Source organism: Gracilinanus agilis, chromosome 4, assembly GCF_016433145.1.
Source record: "Gracilinanus agilis isolate LMUSP501 chromosome 4, AgileGrace, whole genome shotgun sequence".
In the NCBI taxonomy this organism is placed as follows: domain Eukaryota; kingdom Metazoa; phylum Chordata; class Mammalia; order Didelphimorphia; family Didelphidae; genus Gracilinanus; species Gracilinanus agilis.
The window spans coordinates 449,790,848-449,811,990 of NC_058133.1; the positions used below are offsets into that span (position 1 = coordinate 449,790,848).

Genomic DNA, 21,143 nt, shown 5'->3' on the forward strand with positions numbered 1-21,143 from the left:
AGACAGACAGACAGACAGACAGACAGACAGACAGACAGAGAGCTTGTTTATTGGATAAAGATATAGATTGGTTAATTGGGCTCCTAACCACTGAGGAAGGAGGGGAGACACCAAGTAGACCAAAATACCTAGAATGACTGATAAGTCTGTACAGCCCCTGATATGAAAGGAATTTTTACTAACCCCTGTCTTCATTTTTATCTGGCTTACTCATGATTGGTATGTTCAAAGATACTTGGGGTCAGCTTCTCCAGAACTGCCACATTTGAAAAAGGTTCTAGCTTTTTGTCATCCTTATATAGTTCTAGCTCTAATTACTATGTACTGCTCAAAACCAGCCTTTAGTTCTGGGCAGGGTTAATTCCTAGAACTATCTATATGCTGCTTTATCTCTCAGTACTGGAAGAAATATTGAGAAATAATGTTGAAGTAGATTAGTACATCTTGTATCCTTTCTCTCTGTCTCTGTCTCTCTCTGTCTCTGACTCTCTCTCTTCCCCCCTTTCTTTCTCTCTCTTCTCTTCTCTCCCTGCCAACACAGCCTAAGAGATTAAGATTGTCACTTTTTCTGGGAGTGGAGTGTGGAGAGCAGGCAGCATAACCACACTATTGCCTAACTTTTTTAATAAAATAAATCTGATATTTTTTCAGAGAAAGTAATATATAGCTATTTCCCCCACCCTGTTCTTGTGAGTTTGACGTGTGAGCCTGTTTTAGATCTTACATTTATCCCTAATTAATTTCATCTTTTTAGATTTAGCCCAGTTCTCTAGTATGTGATTGATTTTGACTCAGTGTTCATAGGTTGATAAACAGAACCTGAGAGACTTTGAGGACTTCAAGTCCAACTGCCTTATTTATAAATGAGGAAACTTTGTTCCAAAGTGCTTAAGACAATTTACTCTTTCATCCTTCATTAGAATAATTTTCCTATGAATTGTTTTTAGATTTTCAATCATAAGAAATTTTCCCTTTTGCATTGACTGTTCTCATAGGGATTTTTATCTACTTAATCCTATTCTGAACTCTGAAATTGATGTAGAGTGTATATCAGGCTACGTGCCCTATTCCTACCCTTCTCTATTATAAAATATATGAGTTAGAGGGATATTTTTGTCTTCAAGGTTTCCATCATTTTTATTTCAGCAACAAGTTTCTCCTCGCTGGTCAGAACCAGGTGCAGTATAGCTTTTCTCCACCTTTTGAAAGATTAAATTAATTAAACCAAGTCAAGCTGCTCTGCTTTTGGCAGAGTGTGCAGTCCAGCAGATGTCCAGTTAATTGAAGTCCCTCATATCTACTATGTCATGCCTCTATGCCAAGCTTGTGATGTTACCTTAACTCTCATCAGTTTCTGGCTTCTATACTGGTGCTCTATAGTTTGATCCCATGATAATATTGCTGCTTTTTCTCCATCTGCTCATCTTCCCTTAAATATTCTTTTCCATGTTTTAATCTTTCATGACTTCCTTACATGAACATATTATCTTAATATAGAATGACATCCATTTGTTATGTGTCATCTTTTTGTTATTGTTCAGTTTTTTCAGTTGGTGTCCAACTCTTTGTGAATCCATTTGGGGTTTTCTTGGCAAAGATGCTGAAGTGGTTTGCCAGTTCCTCCTCCAGCTTATTTTACAGATGAGGAACTGAGGCAAACAGAATTAAGTGACTTGTCCAGGGTAATATAGCTAATAGATGTCTTAGGCAGGATTTGAATTTAGGAAGATGAGACTTCCTGAATCCAGGCCTGGGGCCACTTAGCTACCCATATGTCATCTTATTTTTGAAAAAAAAAGTACAGGTCCATATTCCAATCATTATTCCCATGACTACTCCATATTTCTTATATCAAATTTATTTGATGCATAAATAATAAATGACGAGACCAGGATTTGAATCCTGGTCCTGTGACTGTAAAACTTTCCACCAGTCCAGATTGCCTTCTATTTCAGGGGCTTGTTCTTTGGACAGACTGATGTGTCTATCCACTTAATCATTCATTGTCTTTATTCTTTTATTTGTATGCAGCATATATATTTTTTCATGTTTGCCCTTATCAATGTTGTCTTAGATTGTTAAGTCCATGCTGGGGAGGAACTACATTTGAATAATTCTCTTTGTGTAGCCAGAAAAAATGGCACTACACACAGTTAGCTTCTTAAAAATTCTTTTTGATGATGATAAATTATGCTGAACACTCTGAGCAGGAGAAAAAAATCCATGAAATTTGCAAGTGACATAAGGGCTAAAAACTGACCTCTTTTAACAGGGTACTTTTAAACTGTGGCTATATAGTAACTGTTGGTTAAAAAACTGAATTAATAGCAGTTCCTCAACAGCTCATTCTGGAATCCCAAGGAGTCAGGTGTGTGTGTGTGTGTGTGTGTGTGTGTGTGTGTGTGTGTGTGTGTGGGGTGGGGANGTGTGTGTGTGTGTGTGTGTGTGTGTGTGTGTGTGTGTGTGTGTGTGTGTTTTGGTAGTGTTGGTTCAGATGAAGTCTTCATTCTAAGATTTCACTTATTTTTCTTTAGTATAGTTATTGGTCTTTTTAGTTTTAAAATATTGAAAAGAAAAATAATGTAGTAGTATGACCACCAGCAAGAGTAATATTTTATGAAATCTAGTTATTATTTCATGTGTAGCTTCCTTGGAAGGATTGGTATACTATATCTAGTCAATGATTTAAAAGGGAACACCGTAGGAATCTTTTGAACAAAATAGACAGATAACTCAAGGAGCCAAAGGCCTATGTCATCTGCAATTCAAAATAACTGGGCTTACTTAGGAAACTGCAAAATTCAAGCAAAAGATTATGGCAAAGGTTTGTGTGTGTGTGTGTGTGTGTGTGTGTGTGTGTGTTGGGGATATGGAGGATAGGAAAGATTGGCATCAGTATTTACAGATTCCATGTCCTTCTCCAGCTCATTTTACAGATGAAGAAACTGAGGCAAAAAGGGTTAACTCTAGCACCATAAGAAAATTTAAGTGTAATCACAGAGCTGTGGTTGAACTCTAAGAATGTATACTTGTTGGGGCAGCTGGGTAGCTCAGTGGAGTGAGAGTCAGGCCTAGAGACAGGAGGTCCTAGGTTCAAACCCGGCCTCAGCCACTTCCCAGCTGTGTGACCCTGGGCAAGTCACTTGACCCCCATTGCCCACCCTTACCAATCTTCCACCTATGAGACAATGCACCGAAGTACAAGGTTTAAAAAAAAAAAAAAGGAATGTATACTTGCCAGGTAGATGACAATGTGAAGAGGGTAAAGCAGCCCAGAGAGTAAGTGGGCATAAATACACCCTGTGAGAAGGGTGATAGCTATTTTATGCCCTATTGGCTGTGGTGACATCACATTTTAATCTACTTTGACGATTGGAACAATTTGGGAGCGGTGACATTATTTTGCATTTTGACAGATGCGAATATAGTTTGTTTCAATCCACTGTAGCCATCAGCACCTATCCTTGAGGACACACTGATGTAGAAAGAACTTTACACTTAAATTTAGAAAATTTGTATTTGGATCTTTGTTTTGGCAAGTATTAGCTACATGCCAAGTCCTTTAAGCTCTCAGTACCAGTTTCCTTGTATTAAAATTGTACATAATAGTATGTCAAAATATTTTCTTCATTGGGAGAGTGAAGATCTGATTATTTTAAAAGATTATACACATATATGTATACACATGTGTGTATGCATACACATACGAACATATGTATGCACACACATGCATGCATGTATATACATGCCCAAAATGCATATGTGTGTGATTTGAACCCTCACACATATTTGTCATCTCAAAAGTCACTACCAACCCTTTCATATTTCCTGGAATTCCACTACTTAAAAAAAAAAAGCATTAATTTGAGTTTAGAACATTTTCTCATTTCATTCAAACACTTTCCATTGAAAAGAATATAATCTCTTTGAGAATGGGGACTATTCAGATTTTTGTCTCTGTTTTCTTAGTGCCTGTCTGGCATGCAGTGGGCTTAATAATTGATTGGTGAACTGAATTTCCAAGAATTTTCTTTTAAAAAGTGATTATGCCAACAAAAAGAATCAAATAAATAAACATAATCATTAATGAAAACAAGTCAGAATTAGTTAAAAGGTAGCTGACACGGAAATGGTAATAGGAGAAGAAGGGTATGCGAATGGCAGAGACACATCTGACAAAGACGATCAGTTTATTTCATAATTATTTCCAGGGCTGCTTCTGTAAGCACCCACGAGGGATGAGAAACTCAGAAATTTCAAAGCAGAGGGCTCCACTAAAAATGGCCAGCCTCCCTCTTCTTCCTGACCTAGAATGCTAATTTGAAGACTAATTAGCAGAAAGACCTTCTGATTTGAAAAGTCTTGAGAGTGTTTCAGCAGCAAGGCAATTTCTTAAGTAGGGCTCCATCCCAAGATTCCTAACTTTACTTAGTATATAAAAATAATTATACATCTGGCTTAGTCATAATTGCACCACATTCCTCCACATGAAAGTCTATGGATTATGTAACTGGTGCTATTGATTCTCCATATTAGAGACTCTAAATGAAAGGTTAAGAGGAAGCTTGGATCAGCAAAGTTGGAGGGTTACTAATTCTGCTTTCAATGATTTGGAAGTTTAAGCTTTTGCAATAGAAAATAGGCCGATCATCTCATGAAGCAGATTACACTTGATTCCAAAGGGAGAAGGGGGAAGGGTGTTGTGCCAGGTGATGTTAGAAAATAAAAGAGAAATCTCACTCCAACTAGATTTGGGCTGGGGACTGATTTCCGTGGCATAGGGAACTTCTAATGAGGAAACAATGTAGATCAGCACCTTCTCCGTAATATTTTAGTCTAAGGAGTGTTTTGTGGGAGCACAAGAAAAGCTTGGTAATTTGATCAGTGTTAAACACTCAGTATATATAAATGGCACAATTTGAACTAACTGAGGTAGTTTCTATCAATAGCATAACTGCTGCTCAGTGGCTTGAAATCTAAATAAATAAAAAAATAGAGATAATGAAACACTTCCCCAGCTCCCCCGAAATTCAATCCAAAATACTTTACTTCACATTGTTTTTCATTAACCCTACTCTCCCCACATTTCCATTTGAGGACTTCAAATGAAGAATAGCCCCTCCAAATTGTCTTATTGGAGCTATGAGCACCTAAAGATTAAGAGCCAACTTCTTATTTCAGTGCGATTCAGAGAAACATTCAATATGTGCCCATTAGCTTGTGAAAAGAGCTGATATTTTTGAGTCATGAAAGAGCAACATGATTAGCAGCCTTTCAATGGAAGGAACTAGGTAAAGAATGAAATATTATGTCTACAGTGCCATAATTAGTGTAGAATAATTAGTGCCTCATCCCAGGGTACTCCTCTCAAATGTTTATCCTCTAGTCTGCTGGCTCCCCAAAATAGTATGCCTCCCTGACCTTAGGCTGCCAGTCACAGATTTGTAGTCATTCTGATGCCACAGTTATAGGACTCACCCTCATCCCTCAGCATATCTTACCTTCTGTCCCACCTCCTCTAGGGTCAGAGTGTCATGTACAAAAGTCTGCCATGAGAGTGCAAACAGGATTCTCTCTAGTTCTTCGCCACTACCTGGACTTCACAAGGGGTTTAAATGAAAGCCAACTGTAGGAAAATGAAGGGAAGATGATGCTTTCCCATAACCAGGTCATCTTTCATTCCCTCAACACTCCACAGTAGCTAGTTTCTTGGAATTTCCACCCATAGATTTGATCTTGTAATTCTTTTCTTCCAATAGTGTGGTGTCTAGAGGGTCTTTCTCTTCACCAGGACTTGCATCCAACGGTTTAAGTTCTCTCTGCAGGTTTGTCCACCTTTCTCCAACCTTAAATAAATTTTCCAAGAACTAGAATTCCAGTTCTGACTCTCGCTGTTGGTATTTTTTTTTCATGTTCACAACATATTATTGAATGTCACCTGTGAGCTTTATAGGAAAGATTGAAAATCTGAAAGTTTGTACATGAAATTTACGTCCGAATCTCAAGAAGAAATTGATATAAGGAGTTTCACAAAAGAGACATTTTTATTTAAGATTTTGCATCTACGTTCATTAAGGATATTGGTCTATAATTTTCTTTCTCTGTTTTTGGTCTGCCTGGCTTTGGAATCAGTACCATATTTGTGTCATAAAAGGAATTTGGTAGAACACCTCCTTTGCCTATTACATCAAATAGTTTGTTTAGTATTAGTATTAGTTGTTCTTTGAATGTTTGATAGAATTCAAAAAGAGACATTTTAGATGAATTCCTTGAATGGGGCCAAGGAAAAAGAACTTCTTGAATCTAGGATACATGAACTTAAGTTTTGTCCTTTAAAATGATCAACTTTGAAGGTCTGGTCACATCATTTGAATTCTCTGAACCCAGTTTTGTCATCTGTCAAATGTAGATAATAGTGCTACTTACCTCAGAAAATGACTATGAGGATTAAATGAGATAATACATTCAAAATGCTTTGTCTACTTTAAAGTGTTATAGATATATAAACTATGGTGGGCATAATAACAGTGATGAAAATAATTTCTAAGACTTGAAAGAACTAAAAAGTAGCCAAAGAATGCTATTAAGGTGATTTATGAATAGAGAAATAATAAGAAAAACACCATTTTGAGAACAATTAAATTAAAATTCTACAAGTTCAGAGAATATCTATTAGTCTTTTTGCTTCATTGTTATTATTGTTCATATCCTCAATTAAATAAGCCAATACTGTTCAACCTTTTGAAATGTTGATGATGGATTGACTATTTCATTATCATGAATCCACAGGGATAAAACCATCCAAAAAGAGAACAATAATATAATAAGTGATTGTTATAAATAATTTAACATATCAATAAAGAAAGGTTCTGTAATCTAGAAGCAAATGAATCTGAGCCAAAAGAGGTAAAGGAGTGCTTTGGAGCATTTCTTGAATTCTAAATAATTTGGGAAAATAAAAATAATAAAAATATGTATCAAAATTTTAGAAAACGCTTTACTTAAATTACCTCATTTGGTTTTCCCAATAACTCTGAGAGATACATATTGCTGTTGTTCTTATCCTCTTTTTGTTTTTAAGGAAATTGAGGTTCAGAAAAATTTAATGAATTACTTGTGGTGATCCAACTAATAAGTGTCACAGTAAGGATTCAAATACAAGATTTTTTTAACTTTAGGTATGGAACTTTATCTAGTATTCTATGTAATTTTCTCTATATGACAGACTCTTCAAATCATTCAATTTATCAGTCAGTGAGTATTTATTAAGAACCCATTATCTTACAGGGACATTGCTAGGTACTATGATGGTAATGCAAAATAAAATTCCTTGCCCTTAAAGAAACTATAGCTGGAGATAACATACACATTAAGTGTATCTAAAATATTAAATGAAATAAAATGTTGTGGGGAGGATTTTAAGGGAGTCAGAAAATAGTTCATATTGGATGTGGTCCTTAAGATGAGGTTTAAAGGAAATTAGGAATTCTAAAGTTAGAGTTAAGAAAGGGATGTATTTCAGGCATAAGATTCAGCTTACCCAAAGGCATAAAATAGGGGAAGGCAGAGTATCATGTATGAGGAACAAGAAGTAAACAAAGAGTAAATATAGGATAGTGTATAAGATCAAAAAGGTAGATTGGAGCCAGACTTGTGAAGGGCTCCTCCAAAGAGAAGAGTTTATCTCTGTTCTTAAGCTAAAAGGGAGCCTATGAAGCTTGGAGAGCAGGTGAGATGCATGGTCCCACCTGTTTCAGAAATGTCATTTCAGTAGCTGTGTAGAAAATAGATTGTAGAGGAGAAAGATTTAAAGCTAGGAACCCAATTATGAGGCTATCACATAAGATAATGAGGTCTCAAGTAGAAAGAAAGAAAGAAAGAAAGAAAGAAAGAAAGAAAGAAAGAAAGAAAGAAAGAAAGAAAGGCAAGAAAGACAAGAAAGAAAGGAAGGAAAGAAAAGCAAGAAAGACAAGAAAGAAAGGAAGGAAAGAACGAAAAGAAAGAAAAGGAAGGAAGGAAAGGAAAGAAGGGTGGAAGGAAGGAAGGAAAGGAAAGAAGGAAAGAAGGAAAGAAGGAAGGAAGGAAGAAGCTAGATTATGAAAAGCTAAATGTAATCATCCCTGAGATAATAGGGAGGTCCTAAACTTTAGAAGGAACTTGAGAATTGGAGCAAATAGGTGACATTGCTATTAAAAAACAGAATAGAAATTCAGATTTTCTGCTTCAGAACTACCTTGACAATTGCTTGCTCACTTGCATGCTGTGGAATGCCACACAAGCCTACCCAAAAACAGAGCAACAAAAACAAATAAACCCTCAATAGAAATTTTAAAAATTAAAAACAACAAAAAAACTGTGTAAAGCCAAAGTTGAAGCAGGTCATTTCCTTACAGCTTTAAAAATTCTAAGATCCCTAAGAAAATCTTGTGCTCTCAAGAGCTTTAAGTTTTCATGTACCTTAGTTGCTCATCTTACAGAACTGAGGACCTATCTTACTTTGGCATCCATCCTGAAGGCTGTTTCTATATATTTGGCAAATCATCAGGAGATTTCTGTCCTGATAATGGATCATTGTAATGTCCTTGGCAAGCTCTGCATGATTATAATAAATTAACAGCAGATTCACTTCAACCATTACAATTATGATGATTATTAGCAATGCTATTAATAATAACTTTTCTTTCACTGGGCAAATTAAAAAAAAACTTTTTAATGAATGCTCCTTTACATTGTCTCATTTGATCCTAACAAGAACATTGCAAGGTAGGCAAGATAGAGATCATAATCCTCACTAAGCAAAGGCAAGATAGAAATAGGGAAATGGAGTCATAAGGTAAAGTCACAACATAAGTAAATGGTATTATGACTTCTAGGCTAGTATTCTTTTACAGGAAAAAAAAGCAGAGGAAAGAGTTTTGAAACTAATTCTGAACCAACAGACATGCTGTTTACAATATCAGGATTTCCATTAAGTTGTTATAAATTTTGTTGTCATCATGTTTAAAATAAAATTATTTACTTGATTTGAACCGAGGATTGTTGGGTTTCAATTGTGTGTGAGTGTGTATGTGTATGTGTGCGTGTGCATGTGTGTGTGCGTGTGCATGTGTGTGTGTGTGTGTGTGTGTGTGTGTGTGTGTGTAAGAGAGAGAGAAAGAAAGAGAGAAAGATAGTAGTGGGAGGAGATTATTTTGGCAGTGGCAGGTGCAACATATGGACTCCTCAAAATAATGCTTTTAAATGTTTAAAATAAATACATTGGGTTATAGAATAAGTCAATTATATTCAAATAAACTTAAGTGGTATATTTATATATGTCTGTATAATGATCTCCTCTCTCTCTGTCTGTCTGTCTCTCTCTCTCTCTCTCTCTCTCTCTCTCTCTCTCTCTCTCTCTCTCTCTCTCTCTCTCTCTCATATCTAAATACAAAAATCATCAACCTTCCTGATTGCCTTTCACCACTATTTTAGACACATTTTGTTGTTGTTGCTGTTCAGGTTGTTTCAGTCCTGTCTCACTCTTCATGACTTCATCTGGGGTTTTCTTGGCAGAGATACTGGAGTGATTTGCCACTGCCTTCTCCAAACCATTTTACAGATGAGGAAACTAGTTAACTGACTTGCCCAGGATCACACTGCTAGTAAAGTGTCTGAGGCCAGATTTCAAACTGAGGAAGATGAGCCTTCTTTATTCAGGCCAGCTTTCTATTCACTGTTCCATCTGGCTGCAACAGCCAAATTAGAACCCAAAAGAAAGCATCTAGGCACTGAAAATAATTGAAATTTATGTTGTGCTACAAATTCTTTTACATACATGGTCTCATTTGATCCTCATAATCACTCTATTAGGTTGGTATTACCAGTAGTATTATCACTATTTTATAAATAAGGAACTTCAGAAAAATAAAGTGATTGAAGTTTGGCCATATAATTAGCTTCTATGACAGACAACCAAACCTAGATATTGCTGACTTGAGCTCAATGTCTTCCTACTATACCATATTATGCTATTATCATTCCCATTTTAGATTAAGAAATAGCATCCAAAAGGTAAAGCCATTTGTCCAAATTTACACAAGTGAGAAATCAAGGTCTGGAGCTCATGACCTCTAAAACTTGTATCCTCTCTATTCCATTATTGTCATTAGTTGGTAGTCTGTTACTGCTACATCAATTTAAATCTTTGAGCTGTAGGTTAGTTTAAAACTGAGAAGGAAAACAGAATTAGTGGATAACCTAATCTAGTTTCTGCATCTAACCCAAGTGAGAAAAAAACAAGACCTACTGTTTGACTTGGCCAACCATTGAAACTCGGGCAGATTCCAGATTCCGTATCTGGCCACTCTTTACGCTAGAAAGAAATAGAAGAAGAGAGAAAATGTTACTAAGCAGTTCACTTTGCCACTTGGTTTGAATGGGGTGGTGTAAATGATTTTTCAGAGGTCACGAGAAAAAAAGATCTGCTCCCCTTGCAATTAGGATTTTATGTGAGTATATATAAAAATATAGAAAAATATGACTAGTCTTCTCAATATGAACATTATCTCAGACAGGAAGCTCTGAAATGTACATAGCATTTCTTATAGCATATTTAGTATTATGGAACCAACATAATGAAACATGAAACCACTTTGAATAATGGATAGTATATGCCTATGTATTTCCTCCATTTGAATTTAAATAGTAGTCTTTGTGGCTGTTGGCCATGAATAATACCTGGGGAACAAGCAAAATGGAGAAGCACAGTTGAGTTGTGTCCTTTGTGCCCTCAAGAATTAAATCTAGGGGGCAGCTGGGTAGCTCAGTGGATTGAGAGCCAGGCCTAGAGATGGGAGGTCCTAGGTTCAAATCTGGCCTCAGGCACTTCCCAGCTGTGTGACCCTGGGAAAGTCACTTAACCCCCATTGCCTAGCCCTTACCACTCTTCTGCCTTGGAACTAACACAAAGTATTGACTCCAAGACAGAAGGTAAGGGTTAAAAAAAAAAAAGAATTAAATCTAGATTGGAAATGATGTAGTCTTTGAAAGAACTAAACTGGTTTCATTTCTAGTATAGTTTTTGGTTTATATATTAATATTCTACATTGCCATCAACTCACTTCCTCAAACATACCCACATGCACACATATGTATACTTAACATGTTCAACTTTCTCCTAATTGCTATTTCCATATTAAATCCTGCTGAAGTGACTCAACGATGAATAGTCTTAAAATCTGTTTTAAGTTGCTTTGGCTACATTTATTCCTTAACGTTACTTCTTTCAGAGCTGGTTCTGCTATACCTTTTGCCTTTTTCTTAATATGGATTTACAAAGCATTCCATTATGCTACTGTGGGGAATATAAACAGGAGAGTCATTTTATTTGTGGCAATATTTGTGAGTTGAGTTTAATGGATATGATGGGACAATCTAAATGTTGAAACTGCTGACTAAGAAGTCTCTGATTTTTCATCTATTGAGAGACAAAAGCTGACCTGCTTGGAAATAGAAATTTGGAATTTCAATTATGATACTAAACACTGAGCTCAATGTGGAATTCTAAATGAAAACTCAAACTGACAGTTACCTCCATTCTATGGCATTCTCCAGGGACTTGAAGGTTTTAGGGCGACCGCGTAAGAAATTCTGCATGCTATTTAGAGCATCCATTGCTGTACCTAGATATTCAACCAAAATATCAATATTAAGCATTCAAATTTATATTAACAGACATTCGAAAACATTGATAATAATAAATATCTCAAAACATTCTAAAGTATTGATAATACCTAAATTTTTTTGAAAAACTACTTTCATAGGTCTATATGAAGTCCCCAGGTTCCATCTATGTTTATAGTAGGATAATAAATATTTACATTGATACAGTGAATTGATATTTTAGAAGTCATTTACCTGCAACAACTCTGTAAGATAAATAGTACAAATACAACTATAAATAAGCAAATTATACATTAAAATAGGCCCTACTACACTCACCCTCTAACTTCCTATGTACCAAAGGCCTATGAGTAACTTAACAACTTACCTTCAACAACATCAATCATGCAGAGACCCAATAAACTTGGCACCAAATTGGCTGATGCTGTATGGACTGCAATAGCACCACCCATGCTGTGGCCAATCAGCATGATGGGAGGAGGAAGATCTCCATACATAGCTTCAACCACATTCCCTACATCCCTGACAAAAGAAAAAATAAGTATTAGAAGAACAAAAGGAAGTAGGAGGAATTCTCTAAGTAACCTTAATATTAACATCTTTTCCCCTATTTCCCTCCTATTTAATAATCTATGATAGAAGTTATATTTCAGAGAAGTAACTATGAAAGTTCTATGGCCTGTCCTGAATTCTTACCTATATAACCTGCCTAACATGAAACCAAAGAGCAGCATGGGGGTTTAAGAAATTTGTTTCTGAATTNTCTCTCTCTCTCTCTCTCTCTCTCTCTCTCTCTCTCTCTCTCTCCCTCTCTCTCTCTCATATCTAGGAAACCATAGACTCCAAGTGCAGAATCCCCAATTTACAGAAAAAAAGGACTTACTTTGGGATCAGTAAGAAGTGAATTCATATTTGTTGAGTTGTGTTCCAAAATGCAATAAAATTGAAATGAACAGACCATGGCCCTATAAAAGATACTTTTCTGGGAGGAGTAACTACAAGACTATAAAATAAACTAACCAATTTTAAAAAATTAATTAAAAATTAATAATATTTTATATGTTTCTGGATTATTTTCTAAATGGTATTAGGAAAGTCCTAATCTTTAAACTAATTCTTTCTTTTTTCCTTCATCTTTTAAAGTCTCAATAATCTTTGTCTATCAGCATCCAAGTTCTAGCACAATACAAACAACTTCTGTTATAATGTCTATTAGATATGTTATTTTCCATTCTAATTAGTACTACTATAGTAACAGTCTTTTACATGGACTTTAAAGATCACTTCTTAATGTATATTCTTATCTCCCTCATTTCTATTGTCTAGACCATTCTACTTTTTTCTCTTTTTACTTTTTTCTGGTCTTTAACTTTGAGTCAATGTCTCTGATATCAAGAAATATGGATCTGAATTGTGGTTTTCATGCTTACTGCATAGATTATCTTGGACAAATTATTTAACCTTCTTGGGTTCCAGTTAATTAATTTATAAAATGAACATGGATTACGTAGCATCTGAGATGCCTTTCAGTTCTATCTTGCCTGGGTCAGCATAGACAAATCACTTAATCTCTATGCAACAAAGTTAAATCTTTAAACTACAAAAGAGTTGTTATTCTACATCAGAAAGTTTCACACTGAGAATTACACACACCAGTGACAGCATAGATCTGGACTACTCTTAATACTTCTATTTTTCTATCATCTAAATGTATATATCTCAAGATCATATATCCATATCCATATTTATCTAGCTAGCTTTTCCTCTATACAAAATGAATCTAGTTACATATAAAGTTAATGAAAAAAAGTGGACCAAGAACCTACAGTCTGAGGTCATTGCCAGATGAGAAAAATGATAACCTTAAAACTGCATATAATAATAAACATGTACATATATAAATGCAACAAGCATACATGTGCATATGTGTATGTATATATGATACATACAAATGTATATATATGTATATGTATATAATTTGTAATGTACATTTTGTATGTTGTATTTGTTATTGACTTTCTCAGAATTTGGAAGAGAACTTTTCATGCTAGTAGTAAGACTTAAGTACATTATTTGGAAAATCTGTTTAGTATTGTTGTAGTTGCTTTTACCAATAATAGATATGAAATAGAAGATTGCAAGTTCATGAAGGAATAGAAACCATTGCTATTTTCTCCCCATCTTTATACTTCCGGAATATAGCACAGTACTTTAAAGACAACCTCCTACCTCCCTCTCCTCCCTGGCTGGAAATAGATCTGGACCTGCAATTTTATCTTTGTGTGGAACTTCCTGCATGGAAACTACCTCCACCAAGGCCAATCACCAACTCATCTCTAACTCATAATCTTAGAGAGGTGCCCGGGACACTATGAGTTTAAAGAACTTCTTGTTTATAGTAAAATTATTCCTATGTTTCAGAGGCAGGTCTTGAATGCAATTTGTCTTGGTTCCAAAAATGACCTTTCTATTATGCCACTTTATCACATGCTTATTACCTTTTACAAAGTGTTTGCTGAAATTGGCAGAATTTAATAAATGTGTGTTAAATAACAAAGACTATTTCCATGTAAAAAATTTAGGACATTTAACTTAATGAAGCCTCAAACTGAGAAAAATGTAGTTCAGAAAGTGTGTCTCCTTGTTTAAAGAAAATAATTATCTAGCCAATTTTCTGTAATGTTATTAATTCGTTTTGAATCAACAAATATACTCCTCTACACTTTAAGCTAATAGAGAGGCAAAGATTGTTGGGACTGATGCAGTTTCATGGGTCAAATTAAGACTGTAAGTCTAATGTTTTTGAGGATTTGACCGAGAAAAGTTAGTTTCATTCTCGAAATGCAAAACTCGAAACCATACTCATCTCAATGTTTAGTTTGCATTTTAGTGTTCTTTCCTGGGTGGGGAATGAGACATCATATTCCTTGAATGAGTTAATAATATTATCCATTTTGGACAATAATGCTGAATATAGTCAGTGCTATGCCACACATATCCCAATTATTATGCTCATATCTTTGGAAGTATTATCATTTAAATGATAGCACCTTGTGCTTCTCTGGGAGAAAAAATACACTGAGGAAATGCTTTATACAGACAAAAGCAGAGAAATAGTGTATGTGGTTATAAAAGGATATAGATAGGAATTGTTTGCCTTCTATATAACATTGAAGAATTGTAATAGCAACCTCCTGAGCCAGAAAAGGTCACATAAATTATAATTACTTAAAATGTCTGTAACTTATGCTGATATATTCATATACCTTTAGAGAGAGCTTAATATATATTATATATATACACATACATAATATTTATATTTTTCCCATCCTTACCATTGTTCTCTGTGTGCAGGATTAATCCTTTTTTACATTTATAGTTAACCTTTTTCTACAGTAGGGAATCATTATTTTTATGGTGAAGATGATGGTAATGGTGATGAATCACAATATTGACACTACTGGTCATCTTTGAGAGTAGCCGTTCCAAGTTCCCAGCTGAGTCTCTCAATGGAATCAATTGTGATAGAACAAGATAAAATATTTATGGCATATAAATAAAAAAGTACATTGCAAGCAGAAATCCTTGACATTATTATTTAAAATAAACAAAGAAATATTGAATCTTCAGAGCACAGCATGTCCATTTGTAATGAGGAGGCTATCTCAAAGCTACTGAAATACAAAGTGCTTTAATTTCCAATGAGTAGGCACCTTATATCAGATAACTCAACATTCTTAATTAATAAAATTAAGCTTAGCTTGCAAGTAATGAATTGACTGGAACAAAGCTTGTTTGGGAAAGGACAAAAGCATAATCAAAATTCCTGACATCTTTCTGTCTGAAGGCAGCATGATGCATCATTGTGAATAGGAGGATTAGACCTGGAGTCAAGGAGATCTTGGTTCAAATTCCACCTTAAATACTACCAAAGTGTGACCTTGAGGAAATTACTTTACTTTCCCATGCCTTGGTTTCCTCATCTGTAAAATGAGGTGGTTAGAATGCTCCTTGAATTTTCTCTGAGTGAAATTTTAAATCTTAGAATTCTGAAGAACTTCAGGAATTAAAACCCCTTAGTTAAACTTCTTACTCTATTTATCAATCTTCTCTAAACCTTCCTGAGAAGTAGTCATCTAGTTATTTCTTAGAGTAGGAGGGTTAGTGATGCTTTAATCTCTCTTATGGTAGATATCAACAGGTAACTTTTTAATAATATAAATAGTTCACATAAACTAATATTTTGGATGGTTTTCAATAATTTTAAATCATGCAAACATAGAAATAATAGAGGATCTGAGAAAAGAAAGTTTGATAGCTGATGATCAAATCTATTTCATTTATTTTACAAATGAAAAAACTGAAGCTTGGGTAAGTAAAGTGATTTTCCTAAGATCAAAAAGATAGTCACAGAATGACAACAAAAATGATGATGACAATAGTAATGACAATGCCAACAATAACAATGAAATCATATTTGTATAGCCCTCTGAGGTTTTCAAATAATTTTAAACATATTTATTTCACTTAACAGCAAAGCAAGAACTTAAAACTCAAGGCCTCTGACTCCAAATCTTGTAATCTTTCTCCTTCATTCTAATTTAGACCATGTGACCATGAACTACTGCACGGGCATCATGCAGCTATCATATCCCCAAGGTCTTTCTTTCTTCAGGGTAAGTATTCCTATTTTCAAAATAAGCAAGTCATTTGGAATTGAGAAAGTAGCACACTATTTGTCTGTAAGGTAGAATAGAATGAGAGACAAGATCATCAGTATTTTGAATATGAATACTGTGGAAAAGCAAAGCAGATCATCCAGTGTTGATAAACAGATGTATATAATTTACAATACCATTTTCCCAAACCAGAGGTAAAGTGAAGATACATAAAAATGCCACCTGGAGCAGAGATAAGAGAAGAGTTAAGGAAAAGGAAACTATGCAATAATTGGTTGGGAAGAGAAAACATTTCTCTGTTCAACAGATACTTTTGCTAAAGTATGAATCTACATTTCATCTGAAATTGGAATGTGCTGAAACAATGCACAAGTCATACATAATTGATATACTGAGTGGTAAAGGACATAATGGAAAACATGGGATAAAAATAAAATACCAGAATATAAAGCTTTGGGGAAAAGAAGAAAAATCAACAGACAACAAAAGAGAAACAACTTAGCATGCATCTTCATGCAAAGGCATTCCTATGACCTATGATATAAAATAAATGAACAAATGATCGCAATTTGAAATATTAAGCTAGAATACAAATATTTTGGCAAAAATGATTAGTCTATCATAAATACATTTTATATAGTAAGTAAGAGATTAGAAAAAGGTGTAAGAATTTTACCAGCTTGGGGGAAATCAAAATTAAAAGATTGGCAAATTAATGAGTTCCTTTCAAAATTCTCTGAGACTCTTTGATATAGGTACCAGAAATCTGGACTATATTCCTAGTGAATGATCCAAATGCAGTTTTATTATTGTAATTGCTGTCAATATTGTAATTGTTATTGACATGTGGGAAGACACTTTTAGTGACCAAACAAGGAAAGAAGGGTTAAAGTAGGTGGGGCCTTTGGAACCTTACCTAGGTTCCTGACTCTTATTTAGACTATTGCAATGGCCCCTAATTGGTTGTCCTCCTTCTGATCTCTATCCTTTCTAATTCATCTTCCATACAATTTGTCAATGATCCTTCAAACCACAGGTTTGATCACATTACTTTATTATTCAATAACTCCAGTGGCTTCCTTATGACCTCTGTGCTCAAATACAAACTTCTCTGTCTGGTATTTAAAGCCCATCATAGTCAAAAAAAGATATTCTCAGAGGAATAAGTTAAAACTATCTATAATTATATGGAAAAAGTTCCAAATCACTATTGATTAAAGAAATGCAAATAAAAACTACTCTGAAATACCACCTCATATCTATCAGATAGACAAACGTGACAAAAAGGAAAGTGATAAATGATTGGAAGTACCTGCCAAGCACATAATCAGCATGCTTTCTGTGCCAAGGCTTTTGGTGGACATCCCCTAGCTTACACACCTTTGAATATTTACAAATTGATTTTATCAGTGTGCCCAAAGCTGGACATTACAAAATCTGTTGTGGATCAACTCACTAACTAAATGGATAGAAGCCTTCCCTGATAGTCTTGCCACAACAGCCTTTGTTGCTAAAATGCTGTGGAGGGAGATTGTTCCACATTTTGGCCCATCTACATGCACTGGTTCAGATAAGGCTGTATTTGGTGAACCTATGGCACACGTGCCGTAGCATGCTGGAGGGAGCTGGTCCCTTTCCCCTTGCACCTGAGGATATTGCTCACATGATTCACCCCTCGGCCCAGCAGCCCAATAGGAGAGCTTCCTCCCTCCTCTGTCTGGAGTAAGGTAGGTGGGCTCACATGTGGTGTGAGGGTTCTGGTTTGGACACTCAGTCTCTAAGGAGATCTCTAAAAGGTTCACCATCACTGAGATTGGGAAAATCATTTTACTGATTTCATTTGATCACAGGTCTATTCTTGTTTGGGAATTACTCCCCAATTCCGTACACCCTACCATCCCCAGAGCTTGGGACAAGTTGAATGTATGAACAGAGAACTTAAAAACATGATTGGCAAACTCTACCTTGAGACTCCCTTCAAGTGGTCTGAGATTCTCCCTTCACCCATATTCTACTTGAGTAGCAGACTTAGGGGTGATCTACATGTATCACCATTTGAAATACTTTTTGGACTTTCCTCTATACAGGCCAAACCTTTTCCCCCTGTATATACTGTATAAATGGAGATTTTGAACCTTGGACTTCATCCCCCATAAGTCCATTCGTGGTAGCCAAAAATGTGGAGATTAAAATTAACATGCAAAATACTAACTATTATATTTATGAATATTTTATTAATAATAAACTAACAGAGACCTAACTAAAAGGTTACTAACTGGCCCACTCCCAGAAACAAAAGAGAGAGGGAGGAGTTATAGCCAAATATAAAACAATAATGTGACCATGCAAACATGGAGGTGCAGGAGAGATTAAAGGGAATTTTGGGAAAACAAAGGGACCTATGGGGGATGAAGTCCAAGGTTCAAAATCTCCATTTATACAATACATTATTATTAAGGGGAGACATTTCTATTGTTCCTTATATATAGGAATTACAGGTAAAATTACATGAACTTCACAACTCTGGGGTAACTTGGACTTTTTAATCCATGTTCTAAATTTAGGAGACAATATGTATGTAAAGAACTTTCAGTGAACTAGAGACTCAACTTTCTTGGGAAGACCCCATCTAAGTATTACTAACTAATCCAATTCTGTCAAAACTGGAGAAAAAAGACGCTTGGATTCATTGCTCTCATGTAAAACCAATACTATGTAATGACACTGATTAACTGTATCCTGTCACTTTCATTGTATATTATTGCATAAATTGTCTTTGGATTTGATTTTGCTTTTATTTTTATTCTCATCTTTTTGTGATTAGAAAGTTCGTATGTAAACCTAGTTTATTCTGTTAAAAAATGCTACCTTCATTTATTACTATTTTGTTCTCAGCATTAACCCATATTACATGTTTATTCTTAAATCAGTAACCTAGTAACCTAGCCATACATCCTTTACCAAGTCTACTGTTGTTGTAAATATATATTCATTTTATTGGAACATTATTTTATATTATCATCAGCTTCTTGTTTGTAGGCTCCTAGGCAGTATCATCCTCCTGAGAGGGAATTGTGAAGTTATCCTGAAGGTCAATAGACTAATATCTATTTAATTAATCCATTTTAGGTAACAAAATTGTCAGTTACCTGAACCAGGAGAGCAGATCTCCAGAAGGAGATGCTGTAAAAACCATCATGATTCTAAATGGACTAAAAATATGACAGCAATAGAGGATGTCCCCAGAAATCAAACACTATATCAGGAGACTCTGAGTGAAATTTTGGATATAATGAACTGAAATGTTGGCATATGGGTCCTCCATTCACTTTTGTTCTTCCCAGGAACTATTATTTTATCTTGATTATAAAATACTTGTGCCAAAAAAGGAGAATGCCCCCTAATGGCTCCTTGTGAATGTGCCTGTCCATCATTTTTTTTAATGTTAAGAGACATCCAAAGTGTAGTTAGACCCTCCATGAAATGTATAATATCTTTGGACTCTGATGTACCCTGGTGAAAAAATCCTGGAATGTATAGATATTATATATAGAATAATTCATTAGGGAGACTAACATGTTAATCTCCCAAAGAATCAGAGGAGGGATTTGTGAAATTAAATTATACTCTTCTTTCCTCATCTTTTAAAAGGAAAGTTTAAAAAGAAAACATTTTAGTCTGTATCAGCCCTATCCTTTGACATTGACATATATGTGTACTATGGGAGGACACCAGAAGCCTTATGCCTCCCTGACATTTTGGAAGAAGCTCTCCTCTTGTTGCCCCTGTCTCCTGGCATCCAGAAGACTGGGCCTGTATCATGGACTGGGGTTGTCTGTCCTATCAGAGATACCCAGAAGCAGTGACATCCCTAGTGGTTTTAAGATATGGTTTTAAGGAAGGAGAGGTCTCTTGGTCTGGAATTTTTTTCTGGAATGGCAGTTTTTGGCTACAAAATGGGGACAAGCATAGCAAACCTAGATTAATTAGATGTAGCTAAGTGGTTATATATCCAAATTGCTCATGTCCTGTGTAATAAGGGAACTATGATGTTGCTAATGGAGGCTTGTGTTTGAGAGCTCTGTGTGGTATCATTTGAGTCTTTTAGGCAGGGAGGCTAACTCTACAATATAAGATGAATTGGGTCAGCCAGAGATTGTATGGGTCTGGCTGAAAGATTTTATTCAGCCTCCCTGTAGTCACAAAACTCCCTTGAGGGGAGTAGTAAAGAGCGCCTCCCTTCTGGAGAGAAACTCTTAGCCTATAGGAAGTGAAAGCTGGTTATAGTTCCCTTATTACACAGGACATGAGCAATTTGGAAATATGTATTGCAGGGAAACTGATATATCCTACATCAGACTATTTATTGCCTCAGGGAGGGGTTAGGGAAGAGAAGGAGGAGAAAATCTTAATTCTACAATGTCAGAAATAAATTGTCAAAAATTGTTTCTACATTTAATTGAAACAATAATAACAAAAACCTCATCATAGCCTGGCTCCAGTTTATTTTTTTAAATGTTATTGTCCACTGACTCTCCTTCATTCATAGCCAAACGTGCCTTGCCATTGCTGATACACTACACTCTCTAAATCTTCTTTATGTTATTGTGCAAAGGTTATGCTTTATACCTATAATGAACTCTTTCCTCACTTCTGCCTCTTACAATTCTAGTTTCCTTTAAAGCTCAATTGAAGTCTCACAATTTATATATCAAGTCTTTCCTTTTCTCCCCCACTCATAGTCACTCCCCTGGCAATTAGTCTTCTATTTATATTGTATAAACTTATAAGTATTGTCTCAGC

The 21,143-nt window shown here is 35.3% G+C and overlaps 1 protein-coding gene across 1 annotated transcript; it reads right to left on the reverse strand.

Annotated features, from left to right (window-relative positions):
* Positions 1–10,281: 10,281 nt before the first annotated feature.
* On the reverse strand, positions 10,282–12,166 carry LOC123246692 (protein phosphatase methylesterase 1-like). The gene is made up of 3 exons (XM_044675497.1): positions 12,029–12,166; positions 11,570–11,660; positions 10,282–10,351 (listed from the first exon to the last, which is right to left on the reverse strand). The coding sequence occupies exons 1-3, from the start codon at positions 12,156–12,158 to the stop codon at positions 10,282–10,284; spliced, it is 291 nt and encodes a 96-aa protein (XP_044531432.1). The 5' UTR covers positions 12,159–12,166.
* Between the last annotated feature and the right edge of the window lie 8,977 nt (positions 12,167–21,143).